The sequence below is a fragment of the Vombatus ursinus genome, unplaced genomic scaffold, assembly GCF_900497805.2.
Source record: "Vombatus ursinus unplaced genomic scaffold, bare-nosed wombat genome assembly UNPS02014841.1, whole genome shotgun sequence".
NCBI lineage: Eukaryota > Metazoa > Chordata > Mammalia > Diprotodontia > Vombatidae > Vombatus > Vombatus ursinus.
The window spans coordinates 25,726,291-25,742,071 of NW_020954619.1; the positions used below are offsets into that span (position 1 = coordinate 25,726,291).

A 15,781-nucleotide genomic window follows, 5' to 3' on the forward strand; every position below is an offset into this window, starting at 1 on the left:
CAGCTCCCAGCAGCTCAGCCCTGCAGTGGCTCCGGACTTGATGCTATGAGAGCAAAGCTAGCCGAGCGCCCAGTCCTGCAGGAGGCGTTGAATGCACTGGCGGTCTCGGGACCGGGATCTCTCAAATCCTCGCTTTGCCCTTTGGTGATTATTTGGCAGTGGTCTTAGTCTCACTGTTCCTTGGAGGAGACGGTCACATTTGAGGAGAGCCATTGGTTTCTATGTGTGGAATAACTGCAGACATGACTACGTGGAGGAAGACCAAGTCTCTGCCGCTGCTGTTGCTAATGCTGTTGCCGCTCCTGCTGCTTCTGGGCGCTGGGCTTGTCACTGCAGCGAAGGGTAAGAAGCAGCTTGTTGTTGTTGTTATTGGGGTAGGGGTTAAATCCCACAAAGGGAGTCTCCCCAAATGCAAGTGTCTTTCATGGTTGGAGGGTACCAAGTAGCGGGTATCTGCTGGATAGCTCCCTGTCCCTGATGCCTGTTAAATGCAATGACCAGGAAAAGAGCTTGGAGCTTCATTTTCTTCCTCTCTCCACCTCTCCATTCCTGGTTTCCTGCCTTCTTTTGCCTTGACTCCCTTACACACACACACACACACACACACACACACACACACACACCTGCCCCCCCCCACCCCACTCCCGGTGTTTGGGCTTAGAGGCATCTAATTTGTTGGTGATGAGTTGTCCAAGAGAATGGAGCCAAGCACGAGTTGGATAGAAACTGCGCTGTCTCTGTGCTCTAATCCTTCAGGGATGTGCGCTGAAACAGCTCAGGCTACACACGGAGGTAGTTTCCCAACAGTTTCCCAACCCTCCACACCGCCACCCCACCCTTGCCCCGAGTCCATCAAAGCACCTCCAATTGCGCCGTCAAAAGCAGCCGACCTTACAAATTCATATTTTACGAAGATATTTTTTAAAAAAGTATTTTAATAGAGAGCTATCCACTCAGGCTTTGCCTTCCCCATCCTTCCCACCCCACTCTGTTTTCTCTCTGATGCTGTTACTGCTGCTGCTTCTCTACCTCCCTCCCCTTACCTCCTTTCCCACCTCCAACGCACCCAGGGTGCGATGTGTAGCTAGCTATGCAGAAAGTCGCCCCCAGCTTCCTCTATCCAGACTTCGCTCCTTCTAAGTTGGTAAGGGTGAAGTGCATGAAGGAAAAAAGGGGGCCCAAGAAGGTTTTATCTCACACTCCAGTGACAAAGAATTGGGTTTATTAATTAATGTACCTATATATACCTAAAAATATAAATGAGAGAGAGAGAGAGAGAGAGAGAGAGAATCCTAACCCTAGTCAAGAGAAAGGAATCTCTTTTCTCTCGTGGCTTATTGCTATCGAGAACTTGATTTTTTTTTCTCCTTGAAAGGAGTTAGGGGAAGGAAAAAAAAAACTAACTGAGCTACAACTTGGATGCTGGCAACTGTCCCTGCACTTGTCTATTAGCTGGAAAGGACAACAAAGTCCCTCTTGATTCACTTCCCCCTCCCTAGTGATATCTTTTGAGAGAGATGGAGTGTGTGTGTCTGCACTCAACTTGGGAGAGGGAGGTAGAAATAGAAAGATGGGCCCATTTCTCCATTTTAGACCCTTTTCTGATGCTTTCTCAGTATTACTTTAACTTCTATGGAGTAATTGTCCCCTACACCTGACCCCAATTCTTTTCTAATCATTTTAGAGGAGGAAGTTCTCATCTTTTCAGTTTGCATTTAATTATGTTAGTCTATTGCTCACTCATCTTCAGGGTTAAAAAAAAATCAACCCTCTTACATAGAGGATTCTTCCATCTTATTTTCCATCCATTATCCGTTCCTTTGCTGCTCCAGTTTCAGGGGTGATTGACAAGGCAAAGAAAGACTATATCTGGGCAGAGGAAACTCCAAATCAGAAATGCAGGGATTTGAGGATTGCTTTTCCTCATGCCTTCCACTCTTGTCCAGTGGGAAGGCTGGGCTGCTTGACAATTCCCTTATCTCCAAACCATTCCTCCACTTTCCAGTCCCGCCTCCCTCTCCTTACATTCCCCCCACTTCCACTTCCAGTCTCTCTCTCTCTCTCTCTCTCTCTCTGTCTGTCTCTCTGTCTCTGTCTCTCTCTGTCTCTCTCTGTCTCTGTCTCTCTGTCTCTCTGTGTCTGTCTGTCTCTCTTTCTCTCTCTCTCTCTCTCTCTCTCTCTCTCTCTCTCTCTCTGTCCTCCACATACACGCAAACACACGTTGTGATTTCTTTAGGGGATGCGCAGTATCACATAAAACGCAAAAGGTGTGTGTCTCCAGCCTAGATAGCGCTCAACCTGGAGCTTCCCAGGACTCCGAACCCTGACACTGGTGGAAGCTTGAAATATTTTGCTCTCAGTCCATTTGCTCCCTTCAGTCTTAAATACATCTCTGTCAGCTGCTGCTCCTGAGACACTGCCGGGGAATAGGGAATGCCAGGGCACTAGGCAACCTCTGATCTCATTTTACTTGCTGAGAATTAGTAATGAAAAAGGAAAAATAAGCGGAAAACTGGAAGGGATTTTGCTTCGAGCGTGTGTGTGTGTGTGTGTGTGTGTGTGTGTGTGTGTGCGTGTTTTGAATGCCTGGGGGAGTAGCTCAGTTAGAACATGACAGTTTTTTCTTTCTTTTTAAGAAAATTTCTGCCACCCAACTCTGCAAACTTCCAACCCCCTCCCGCCCCACTTCTCTCTACTAGTGCCCTGGCTTCAACCCATTGGCTCCTACCACTCCCAGCTCAGTGTTCCTAGATGGTTCCAAACCATCCACCAGTCCTTTTCCCTACAATTAGTAGAGGTTTCTGAGGGGAGACGGCGTGCACTTCCTGCTGCTGCTGCCACTGCCTTAGCTCTTAGGGCTGGTACTGCTGTTTAATAATCTACACATGTGTCTGTAGACACCATCCCCGGCCCTAGCCTGCTGGGTTTCTGGGCCACTGCTGGGTGAATGGCGGGAGTGGAACGGGGTGGGGGGGTGTCGTTAACTGAGGTAAAGTGTAGCGGCTTGAGGATAGCAGCCAGGGCAGAGCGGGGGTTGAGCGGAAGACCCTGACGCCGAGTCCTAGATGAGGGAGTCAAGCTGAGCAGGCACCAGGGGAGAAGCTGTTATTGAGAGGCTGGAATCTCCCCACTCCTCCCCCCAACCCCACGCCGCACACACTTGTCTCAAGGCTGAAAGCTGGGTGAAGTCTATAGCTTTGGGCTCGGCCCATATGCTGTGCTGAAATCCGGAAAGTGAAATGCAGACGCGGACAGGTGTCTGCGCCCACCTTATCCTTCTCTATTCAAGAGAAGACTCTGTGAGTCTGCCCGTGCTAGTATTTATGCGAGTTTGCGTGTGCGTGTGTGTGTGTGTGTGTGTGTGTGTGTGCATTTGTGGTGAAGGGTGCTGGCTGCTGAGGGAGAGCTCGGACTCGACGGGCGCCGGTTTATTTCCCGAGCTGCGTGGGTGTGCGGTGTCCGCCTCTTGTACCTCACCTGGAACGAGGCCCACTCTGGAGCCTGACATTTCAGTGCTCTGTATCTGTGACAAAGGAAAAAAAAAACTATGTGCTCTCAAGAGTGTGTGCATGGGGTGGGAGTGAGGGTAGTAGGGGCCGATACAAAAACCTAGACACTAGGTCACGATTTTTGGAGGGCTAGAATGGCAGTCGGAGACTTAGCCAGTTGGCTGACCAAAGTCGGGATAGATGTAGCCTCTATTGCTCACTCTGGCTATTGCCCTCTCCCAGTTGCCAGTGCCAGGATCTGCGCTCTGGCTTCTATCTCTGGAAAAATCTGTAGCTACTCTCGCCTTCACAACATTTGCCGGGCAAAGATTTCACTGTTGTGGGAACCCCAGTCTGTACTACAGGTTTACGCAAGGAGGGGGGTCCCCCTGGGCTCAGATTGTACCCTGCGGGGGCGCCCTATAGAATTGACACTCTCGGTGTGAGTCCCAGAGGGAGCGAAATAGAGTTAAGCTGGCACTGTCCAGCCGAAGGCGAGACGCCTTTTTCCTGAATGCTGAAATCCAAAACAGCTAGGGACCTGCTTTGTGAGCTTTGAGGAGTTCAGTTTGCCTTGAGCTGACTGCAGTTGTGATCGCCTTGAATACTTAGTATTCCTGTGAGCAGCTCCAATCCTGTCTTTCTGAATGTTTTGTACCCATTCGCAAAACCTAGCAACTCATCTAGGCAGCCTTTTTTCTTAATTTTGAAGTGTGTGTTTCTGTGTGTTGAAAGGGAGAACGTGTTATTTTACTTCAAAAGCAAAAGTCATGAAACACCAATTTAGCTCCTACTGTATTTCATTCTCTACTATTTCTAAATCATCAATTTACAAGGGATGGAGAGCAACAGGGGAGATTACAAGCAGAGGGAGGAGACACACACACACACTCACCTTCTCTTCCCATGTTGGTGTAACAAACACAGTTTGTTGCTCAGTTGTCTCTTGTCTGTATACAGTGGCAAAAGTTCAGTAATTCAGAGAGACATTGCAAACTCAGAACTCCAAATAGGAATGGATATTTTGCTCACCTAAAGCAAATCAAAGTCTAAGCAACATAATAAGAAATGATGAACAGGCTGACTTCAGAAAAACCTGGAAAGACTGGTATGATCTGATGCTGAGTGAAATGAGCAGAACCAAGAGAATGTTGTACACAATAACAACCACATTGTGTGATGACTAATATTGATAAACTCGACCAGTCCCGGCAATATAAAGATCTAAGACATCTCCAGAGGCCTTGTGATGGAAAATACTATCCACATCCAAAGAAAGAACTATGGAAGTTGAATTGCTATTTTTTTTCTCTTCTGTTGAGTTTTGTTTCCTCTTTCTGATGGTTCCTCCTGTTGGTTTTAATTTTTACTTACAACATTACTAATGTGAAAATGTTTAATATGAATATAAATGTATAGCCTATATCAGATTGTGTGCCGTCTTAGGGAGGGTGGTGAGGAGGAAGGGGAAGAAAAATTTTAAACTCAAAAGCTTACAGAAGTGATTATTGATAAAGCAAAATAAATTAATAAAAAATAAAAATATAAAAATATAAAAAAGTCTAAGCAACATAAAGCCCATGAAAGGCCATTGGAGTGATTTTTTTAAAATAAATCTTTTTTAATATTTTATTTTTCCCAATTACATGTAAAAACAATTTCAACATTCCTTTTTTTTCCTTCAAATTTTGAGTTCCAAATTCTCTCCCTCCCTCACTCCCTCCCCTCCCCTATTGAGAAGGCAAGGAGTTTGACATAGGTTATACATATGCAGTGAAGTAAAACACATTTCCCAGTAAGTCATTCTGTGAAAGAAAACACAGACAAAAACAACAAGAAAAATAAAGAAAGTAGTGTCTTTGATCTGCATTCAGACTCTACCAGTTCTTTCTCTAGAGACAGACAGGACCCTTCATCATAAGTACTACAGAATTGTCTTGGATCATTGTATTGCTGAGAATAGCTAAGTTATTCATAGTAGATCATCATAAAATATTGCTATTACTGTGTACAACATTCTCCTGGTTCTGCTCATTTCACTTTACATCAGTTCATGCAAGTCTTTCCATGGTTTTTTTTTTTTTCTGAGAGCATCCCACTCATCATTTCTTAAAGCACAATACTATTTATCACAATCATATACAACAACTTGTTCAGCCGTTCCCCAATTGATGGACATCCCCTCAATTTCTAATTCTTTGCCACCATTAAAAGAACTGCCATAAAAATTTTTTTGTACTTTTAGGTCCTTTTCCTTTTTTTTAAATCTCTTTGGGATACAGCATTGTAGTGGTATTGCTTGGACAAAGGGCATGCATGGTTTTACAGTCCTTTGGGCATAGTTTCAAATCGCTCTCCAGGATGCTTGAATCAGTATGCAACTTCACCAACAGTACATTAGTGTTTTAATTTTCCCGTATCCCCTCTAACATTTGTCATTTTCCTTTTCTGTCATATTAGCCAATCTGGCAGGTGTGAAGTAGTAACTAAGAGATGTTTTAATTTGCATTCCTCTCATCAATAGTCATTTAGAGCATTTTTTCATAATACTATAGAGGCTTTGATTAATTTGTGTGAAAAACTGCCTTTTCATATCCTTTGACCATTTATGAATTAAGGAATGGCTCATATTTCTATAAATTTGACTCCGTTTTCTATATGTTTGAGAAATGACATCTTTATGAGAGAAATCACCGTAATTTTTTTTCCACAGTAGTGATTACAAACTATATATTTTCCTCCATCCTATTTCCCCCATTTATCTTATTCTCTCTCTCCTTTTACCCTGTCCATTCTCAAAAGTGTTTTGCTTCTGACTTTTATCTCCCTCAAACTGCCTTTTTTCAGCTCTGCACCACTCCCCTTTTCTCCTTTCCCTCCTACTTTCCTGCATGGTAAGATAGATTTTTACACCCAATTGAGTATGTATATTATTCACTCTTTGAGCAAATTCCAATTAAAGGCTCATGTGCTCCCCTCCCTGCTTCTCCCATTTTCCCATCCACTGTAAGATCTTTTAGGCCTCTTTTATGTTATATAATTTATCCCATTCTACCCCTTCCTTTTCCCTTCTCCTAGTGAATTCTTCTTTCCATCCCTTAATTTTTTTTTTTAGATAATCAATCACATTCAACTCACACCTCTGCTTTTTGTCTATGTATATTCCTTCTAACTGCCCTAATAATGAGAAAAATTTTAGAAGTTATAAATATCATTTTTCCCATATAGGAATATAAGAAATTTAACCTGATGAAATACCTTATGACTTCTCTTTCTCATTTACCTTTTTGTGTTTCTTTTGCATCTTGTATTTGAAAGTCAAATTTTGTATTCAGCTCTGGTCTTTTCATCAGGAATACTTGAAAGTCCTCTATTTCATTGAATGCCCATTTTCCCCCTTGATTACACTCAGGTTTTCTGGGTAATTCTTGGTTGTAATCCTAGCTCTTTTGCCCTCTGGAATATCACATACCAATCCTTTTGATTCTTTAATATGGAAGCTGCTAAATCTTGTGTTATCCTGACTATGACTCCATGATATTTTAATTGCTTCTTTTTGGCTACTTGCAATATTTTCTCCTTGACCTGGGAGGTCTGGAATTTGGCTACAATATTCCTGAAAGTTTTCATTTTTGGATTTCTTTCAGGAGGTGATTGATGGATTCTTTCAAATTCTATTTTACCTTCTGGTTCTAGAATATCAGAGCAATTTTACTTGGTACATTTTTGAATGATAATGTCTAGGCTCTTTTTTTTAAAATCTTGACTTTCAGATAGACCAATAATTCTTAAATTATATCTCCTGGATCTATTTTCCAGGCCAATAGCTGGAAATAGATTGTTTTTCCAATGAGATATTTCACCTTTTCTTCTATTTTTTTTATTCCTTTGATTTTGTTTGCTTGTTTCTTTATGTCTCATAAAGTCATTAGTTTCCACTTGCCCAATTTTAACTTTCAAGGAATTATTTTCTTCAGTTAGCTCTTGTATCTCCTTTTCCATTTGGTCAGTTCTACTTTTTAAGGAGATCTTCTTTTCAGTGATTTTTTTTTATATCTCCTTTTTTTCTATTTGGCCAATTCTACTTTTCAAGCATTCTTCTCTTCATTTAGATTTAGATTTTTGTGCCTCTTTTACCATTTGGCCTATCCTGTTTTTTTAAGGTTTTATTTTCTTCAGTATTTTTGTACTTCCTTTACCAAGCTGCTGATTCTTTTTTTCATGATTTTCTTGTGTCACTCTCATTTCTCTTCCCAATTTTTCCTCTGCCTCTCTTACTTGATTTTTAAAATCTTTTTTGAGCTCTTCCATGGCCTGAGAACAATTCATACTTTTGGAGGCTTTGGATGCAGTAATTTTGACTTTGTTGTCTTCTGAGTGTGTTCTGATCTTCCTTGTCACCATAGCAACTTTCTATGGTCTGAATTTTTTTTCTGTTGTTCAATCATTTTTTAACCTATTTCTTGACATTTAACTTTATGCTTAGGTGGGGCTCTGCTTCCCAAGTGGAGGGGACTCTGTCCCAAGCTTGAGGTTTTTTGTGCAGCTGTTTTCAGAAGCAATTCTGGAGACCTGTACATTTTTGGCTCTTCCAAGGTGGTATGATCTATGGAGAGGTGTGTTTTCTACTCTTCTGTACTGTGCACTGGTTTATGAGTGACCACAAGCACTCTTTTCAACCCTGGAACTGTGACTAGGGTTCCTGCTTCCCTGCAGCCATAAGCTCTGTTGTTTAGTGCTCCTTCTCACACTGGGACTCAGACCCAGGATTGTGACTCAGATCCAAGTATAGGCAATGCAACAGAATCCTGCCCTTGGTGCCAACAAAGGTACCTCTGTAAATCCCCTTTTGACCCAATGCCTGATCCCCTTACTGTATGCAGACTGAGAGGTCTGGAAACCTCTCAGAGGTGCTGCCTCTGGTTCAGTTGACCAAGGGCCTGCTCCTGGTTTGATGGGGCCTGGTCTGCACTGGCATGGCCTAAGATGTACTGTGCTCCTCTCTCACCCTGGTGCAATAGACCTTTCCTGCCAATTTTCTAGTTTGTCTTGGGCTAAAAACAATCTTTTTGTGGATTCTGTCTCTCTAGAATTTGTTTAGAGTCATTATTTAAAGGTCTTTGGAGAGGTTTGGGGGAGAGCTTAGGTGAGTTCCTGCCTTTACTCAGCTATCTTGGTTCCAACTCACATAGAAAGGTGTATCAAAGACATGCACAACCATACATAAAAACAGAGAAGTTAAAGAAATTCACCCAACTCTTAATATCCTTGGTATCCAACAAAATGTGAAGCATCTTTTATAAATAAGGAAGACAGCCCATAAGGAAGCAAAGTAGAAAATACAATTTACATTTAAAGCTCAAATTAGTTTAAGCTAGCAATTGAATCCTACATATTTCTGAATTTCTAAATCTGAATACTTCTGTGAGTCAGTTGTTTTTGCTAAATATACTTAATTGATCACTCACCAAGTAGAAGAGACTGCATAATGGCCCATTTTAAGCCCTATTTTCCCCTTCTTGAAAATAACTTGAAGTCATTCATTTAAAAAAAAAATCTTTTTGGAAGATTTTTTTTTTCTTACATCACTGCCTTACAGATTAGAATTTTTCCAGAATGCTTTCCAGTGCTTCTGGATCACACAACAAATTCCTGGTTTTGGATTTTAGTGCTTGAAGGAAGAGAATCAAAAGAAAGGCTTCCTTCAAGGAAATGCTTTGTGAAACTTGAACAGGTGAACAATCTGCATCACTGAACCAGTTCATTAAAAAAAAATCTCAAGGAATATCAAGCAAGTAGACCTTGTCCAGCAGTCAAACATTACTAACTTAAGGCAAGGATTGTGAGAAATATGATGTGCATATTGATGTGCAGCTGATGGGTCAGATTCTATTAAGATAATTGCCAGAGTTATAATTGTCAACATTTTCAAATGCATAATGTGATTTTTCTGAGGACATTTTTTTATTCTCTAATTTATGATCAAAATAAAAGGTAAACTCTGAGAAGAGTTCAATTCATGAAGAGATATGATCACACAAAGACAAAAACACAATTATTGCTACAGGGTTCAATGACTATGCTAACAAGTGGCTTAAAAAATAAAAGATTTACCATATTGTAGAAGAAGGGTACTGGATTAGGAATGACAAAGACTTGGGTCGAAGTCTTGCCTCAAACATTACCAATATTACTCTATTAACTTGTCTGCCTCAGTTTCCTCACTTGTAATATGTGAGGGTTGAATTAATGGCCCCTAAAATCCCTTCCAACTCTGAACCTATAATTTTATTATGTTAGTTATAGTAGATTAAGCTACTAGATATTAAATATGCACTCATTGGTGTCAAAATAACTTCAATGTGTAAACAGTCATTAAAGTTTGTATACAGAAAAAATTAGATTACATTTTTCAAGTATGATTTTTGCAGTTTAGCTATAAAATTTGTGGGTAATAAGAAAGTAAAACCACAATGCCTTTTAATTCATTTTTAAGGGAAATTATTTAAGGGTATCTAATTGAAGGATTCTACAAACAAGATGCTATGCTGGGCACTGAGGGTGATACAGACAAATAAGACCCAGTCCCTTCCTTCAAGCATGTTTCAATTTTAGTATGAGGAAAACATGGCATACACACTCATATAACATGAGCTAGAGGACAATATGTATATGTGACAATGAGTTATGACAGTTAATATGAAGATGAATCTCTTGTATTAGGATAGAAGGGGAAGAACATTCCACAGGAGAGGTTGCATTGGCAATGGACATTAAAGGATGCTTAAGTTTGCAAATAACAGATATCATTGGAGAGGCATGCTAAGTGAAGGGAAACCACTTGCCATAGATGACAAAAAATAATCAATGACTGATTCAATTTTAATGGTCATAGATACTGAAAGAGAAAGGTTATTAGTAGCATTCCTGATTTCCTGAATCCCCAATATTCTAAGTCTTTGAAGTGAGTGTTGAGAATTTATCTTGTCAGTGGCTATGACAGTGTACACTTACAAATGAAATCCTGCTTTTGTATTTCCCATACAACAGCTCACTTTGAGTACAACATATACTTTACATTACTTGGCTCGCTAGTGGTGATGGCTTGCATCAAGCTATCCACACTCTGTCCTCTAATAACTCTTGTAGCTAAAGATATGGATTTCAAAAGCAGCAGGAGGAAAAGTGTATAGCTTATGGCTACAGAATACTAGCTTGCTTATTTTTTTAAATTTTCTTCCCAAAGGTTGGTGTTTCACACAAATTTTCTTCACAGAAATTGGATTTTAAGGAAATAAACTCTTGACTTTGACCTCAACACCAGGCTTTAATCAACTGAGTTGACCAGTAGGTGATTAATAAATGCTTTTTGACTTGAACAAATGGCAGTATAAAAGACGTAAAAGCTTTTTTTTTATTAAAATTATTCTATTGATTGTGCGACCTTAAGATGCCAATCATCTTTTGATTTGTCAGTGGGTCTACTTTTAAGTCTGGAATATTGTCTTTATATTAGCAACTTAAAAAAAAAAAAAGCTTCGCATAGAAGACTACTTGTCTTGGGTTGTTGATAATTTTGCCATTGCCAACCGGTAATATAAGCTTTATGGGAAGAGTGCATATTATTTATCTACAGATCAAGTTCTATGGATATAAAGCACTGTGTGAATGTATTTGGTTTTGTTGTTTTCACCTTCTTTTCGATTTCAGCTATGATTTCCTTTAAACCATTTATATCAACCAATAATTTCCGAGAGAGGGACAAATGTCATCAGTGCCTGAGGAAAGCAGGAAAATTTCACTTTGTCCTCAAATATCTTTGTTCTAGCTGGATGAAAGATTTCAGCCATCCATGAGGCAGCCTGTCTCATTTGATAAAACCTACACTGAATTATGCTGTAAATATTTCACTGAGGAATAACTATTTCAACAAATTAACTTGGATTAGCCCTAGTGTTATTATATTGACCTATGATAGCAACATTTATCTAAACTTAGAAATTGACTATTAAATGAAGAAATACACACAGAAATAGCTTGTACAACATAAACACAATTTCATTCTTGTCACTAATATATTTTGTTTATGACTTATACTATGCTTTTAGCTTAAAAGAATATTATTTTTAAAGAAGCAGAGGCAGATGTCATAAATGACCATCCCAATCAAATCATTAGTGAAGTAAATGACCAAGATAATACTAAAAAAAATTTCTGATTTCATTAAACTTCAAATGCTCACTTGGAATATCATTAAATATTTAATAATTATTAGATACTCAAGAAATCTTTGAACTCAAATCAAATTAGTTAGAAAGGCTGTCAATGTTTTTGCCAATGTTATCCATAATACATGACATTTGAGAGTACTGCAAATATAAATGCTTGAGATGCAGGATTTGCATATTTGGAAGGCACATTCAAAATAGACCTCTAAAAACAATGCCTACTGGTTGTGGAATTATACTGGTATAATTTATATGGAAACTCAATATGTTGCCTTACTTAGCCATGGCATTGTTAAGACTCAGTCAGCCAGCCTAATTGATTTGGGACGATCATCATCAGAAAGTGGGCATTTGGCTGATAGAGTGTTGAGTATATGCTCTAATTACTCTATTTTTAGAAGTGTAATAGTTACATGTAGAGGACAGTTATTTTGTACATAGTAGGTGGTTAGTGTTTGTGAAATGGAATTAAATTTATGAAATCACCTATCCAATAAAGTGATGGTTTTTTCAAGTTAAGAAAATCTTCCTAATGGCCTGACATAAAGAGAGTTTGACTCATTTATTCGGTAAGGGTTATTCAAACATGACTCCTGAGATCAATATAATGATAATCAAAACTACCATCAACATTCACTTGCTTTTTGCCATTCTAGAGCTAAACATCATGGCCCTTGATAATCTTCGAATCAAATGGTCATACTATCACTGTCAATTTAAAGGTGTCCTTTCATCTACTAAAAGAACTTTTATTTTTTCACCATTGTCACATTAAATATAGTATGTTTAGGAGATCCCAAAATAATTTCCTAATATTTCTTCTTCATCATCAGTGTGTCTTCAAAGTTCTATGCTGATTTGTTTCAAACATTTTGCATTGATAAAATGCAATAAAACATCCTCAGATATTCCATCTAGAAAGAGAAAAAATACTACTTTCTGTAATTATTTCGGTAAAGTTTACAAGAACAATTATTTTATATAGCTGAAAAATAATATGTGAACATCATATTATATCTCTTCCTCTGTTTAGTAGACTTAATTGTATGTTATGTGGCCATGGATACATTTATACATTAATATTGATATATTTATACATTTTAAGTGAGGGCAGGTAGTTTTCTATAATGGATAGAGTTCTGAACCTAGGAACACAGAATCCTCTAGCTATGTGACCATCAACAAGTCATTTAATTTTCTTTAGCCTCACTTTCCTTATTTACAAAATTATGATAGTGTCAATAATATTTATGATACCAAGCTCACAAAAGAATCAATATAATACATTAGATAGAAAGTCAAACTTGCAGTCTGGACCACTTAGCTTCAAGTCCTATCTCAGACACATGCTGGCTATGTGTCTCTGTAAAAGTTAGGATATTATAATCATGAGTTTTATTTATTTATTCATTCATTTATTCACTTATTATTAATAGGTAAACCATAAAGAATTGAGGATATGTATAGACATATGATACATATAATTTATTATGAATTCTATAAAATGATTTTTGAATAGACAATTATTTTACGTACTTTGACTCAGAAACATTTTCTTGAATCGAAAGAAGTATCCAGTTATCTTTTTATAAATGATTAATTTCAGCATACATTCTCACCATATGAACAATAGACTAGATCAAGTGTTGCCAGACAGTAGAGAAGGGTCAGATTCTAATTTTCTCATTGAGTAAGTGTGCATGTAGTGCTTTTGTCTTTTTCTTCTTATGAACTAGTCTAATTATTTTATGTGAGAAATTGAGCCACCAGATGATTTCCTTAGGTATGCTCAAATTCTCTTCAAATGTATATAACCCACCCCCACCCCCATTTCATTTCAACTGTGAAGTAAAAATGAGAGGATGCATGGCACTGTAGATAGACACCAGAATGATCTGGGGTCAAATCCTGACTCTGCTTCATAGATGCTATGTGACCCTGACCAAGTCACTTAACATGTTCATGCTTTAAACATCAATAATTCTAAGTAGCAGAGAAAGTATTTGGCTACATTGGTAGTAGTAGATTCCTAACCCAGGAGTTCTTTATACTAGTGAAACCATAGGTCTAGTTCATATATTTATGAAGTCTAATATTAAGTATTTAACATAGTAATCTCTTGCTTAGTCTATTCAGTCAAAAGCTTCTTCATGGCCTGTTTATTTATTTTTATTTTATTTTATATTACTTTATTTTTGCCTTTGTATCTCCAGAATCTAGCACAGTATATAGCACTGCGTAACTGCTTACTAAATATTCCTTGCATCAGATTGAATTCAATTGCATTACATTATCATTATCTGCAGAAAAAAAAAAAGAAAAAGAAAATGATAATGACCTGTTCTTGTTGTACAGTGGAAAGAGCACAGGATATAGAGTCACATGATTTGGGTTTAAATCCCATCATAGCTACATATTTCCTCTGTGGCCTTGGAGAAATTATAACATTTCTTTGGCTCTCAGTTTCTTCATATACATTTGAAAAATGAGAGAGATAATCTGTTATGCCTCTAGATTCAGTTATTTTTATGTTTCTTAAAGCTAAATTTGTATAAAAGTTTGTATAACTAGATGTTATAGCTAAGAAAATTAAAACTATGAACCTTTGACTTAAAGATATGAAAAATTAGTATCAGGATAAAGAGTATTGAAGAATGTTTTATATTTTTGGATCAAGACCATCAATATTTGAAATTAAAAAGCAAGAGAAAGTTTGGAGATCATTTAGAAGTTTCATTAAGAAGATCATTTCATTAAAGAAAAACTTTAATGGTGTAAAAGTTCTTTATTTTATAAACTAGGAAGCTAAGACCTAGGAGGACAGTGACTTGAATTTGGTCAAACCTCCAACTGCTGGTAGAAATATGTCTTTAACTTAGCTTTTCTTGCTCCAAGGTCAGTGCATTTTCTATCACATGACACTATTATGGGTGGAACACCACGTGAATTAGGAACCTGAGCTAGAAGAACTCCCAAATCCCCGTGATGCTGAGATTCAATGATTCAAATGTCTAAAATGGCAAATGTCTTCCACCCTTTGCCTCAGTTATACACCACATCCAGGTTCATGCTAGGAATCTCTGCAAGAAGGTGAGCACAGCTGGCATGGACTAATTAGATACTTGACCATCAACAGTCTTCCTCATTCAGCACTTTTATTGTTACCACTTTCTTCTTACTCTTTGTACCGCCAACATATACCAAACAATGATTTCAAGGTTTTAGAAAAATGGAAATATCCTCATCCTCATAAAAATTTGGGTTCTCTTCAACCACAACATTCTTTTATATATTCTATCCAATAGGAAATGAGAAAAAAGTGCAAAAGACTGAGTGAATAGCCATCAAATACTAATATGTCTACATAATGTAAACATATTTGTTCTCAGAAGTAGGAAATAGACATGCAACACTTGACTTGTTTTTAAGAACTGTCAAGTATGATTGGCACTTTACATAGAAAATAACCTATGTGGGTTGACCTAAGCATCACAAAATGGTCATGTTTGTTCAGGGAATAAGCCAGTTTTTAACAATCTTGTACTTGTGCAAGCTGAAAATAAGATTTTCCTCATTTGTCAACCCCACAATTTTTGTTGCATCATTTTTATATTGCTTTGGGGTATATAATTATTATGCACCCTGTAAGAAGAACCAGGTATCAGCATTGTTCTTCATTCTGTCTACTATAAAGATGAAGTTGTAAGATCCTACCACTGACTTTCCCTCGCTTTGAATGTCTATCTCGTGTGGACATTTTGAGACTTAGAGTAGGAGAAGAAGAAAACTCTCAAAACCTTTACCTGACTTTCCCTGCTAATAGACAATACTAGGTAATAGTAAAATAAATACATTCACAAAGAATAACTCTTTTTTCCCTTTTTTATTTAGGAAAGTTTTAATTTATTCTAAGTTGGGGTACAGGAGCAATGAATGGAGCTCTGGCAGTCTTGGAAGGCCTGATTTCAAGTCCTGCCTCAGAATTTACTAGTTATCTGACCCTATTCAGCCTTAGTTTTCTCATTTGTGAAGTAGTAATAGTAATAGCATCTATTTCACAGACTC

The 15,781-nt window shown here is 38.1% G+C and overlaps 1 protein-coding gene across 1 annotated transcript in view; it reads left to right on the forward strand.

Annotated features, from left to right (window-relative positions):
• The first annotated feature begins 221 nt into the window (after positions 1 to 221).
• Positions 222 to 15,781, forward strand: part of CSMD1 (CUB and Sushi multiple domains 1) — a 2,488,924-nt gene continuing 2,473,364 nt past the window's right edge. Inside the window, exon 1 of the mRNA XM_027840340.1 lies at positions 222 to 342. Coding sequence (XP_027696141.1) covers positions 222 to 342 — 121 coding nt within the window. The remainder of the gene's footprint in view (positions 343 to 15,781) is intronic.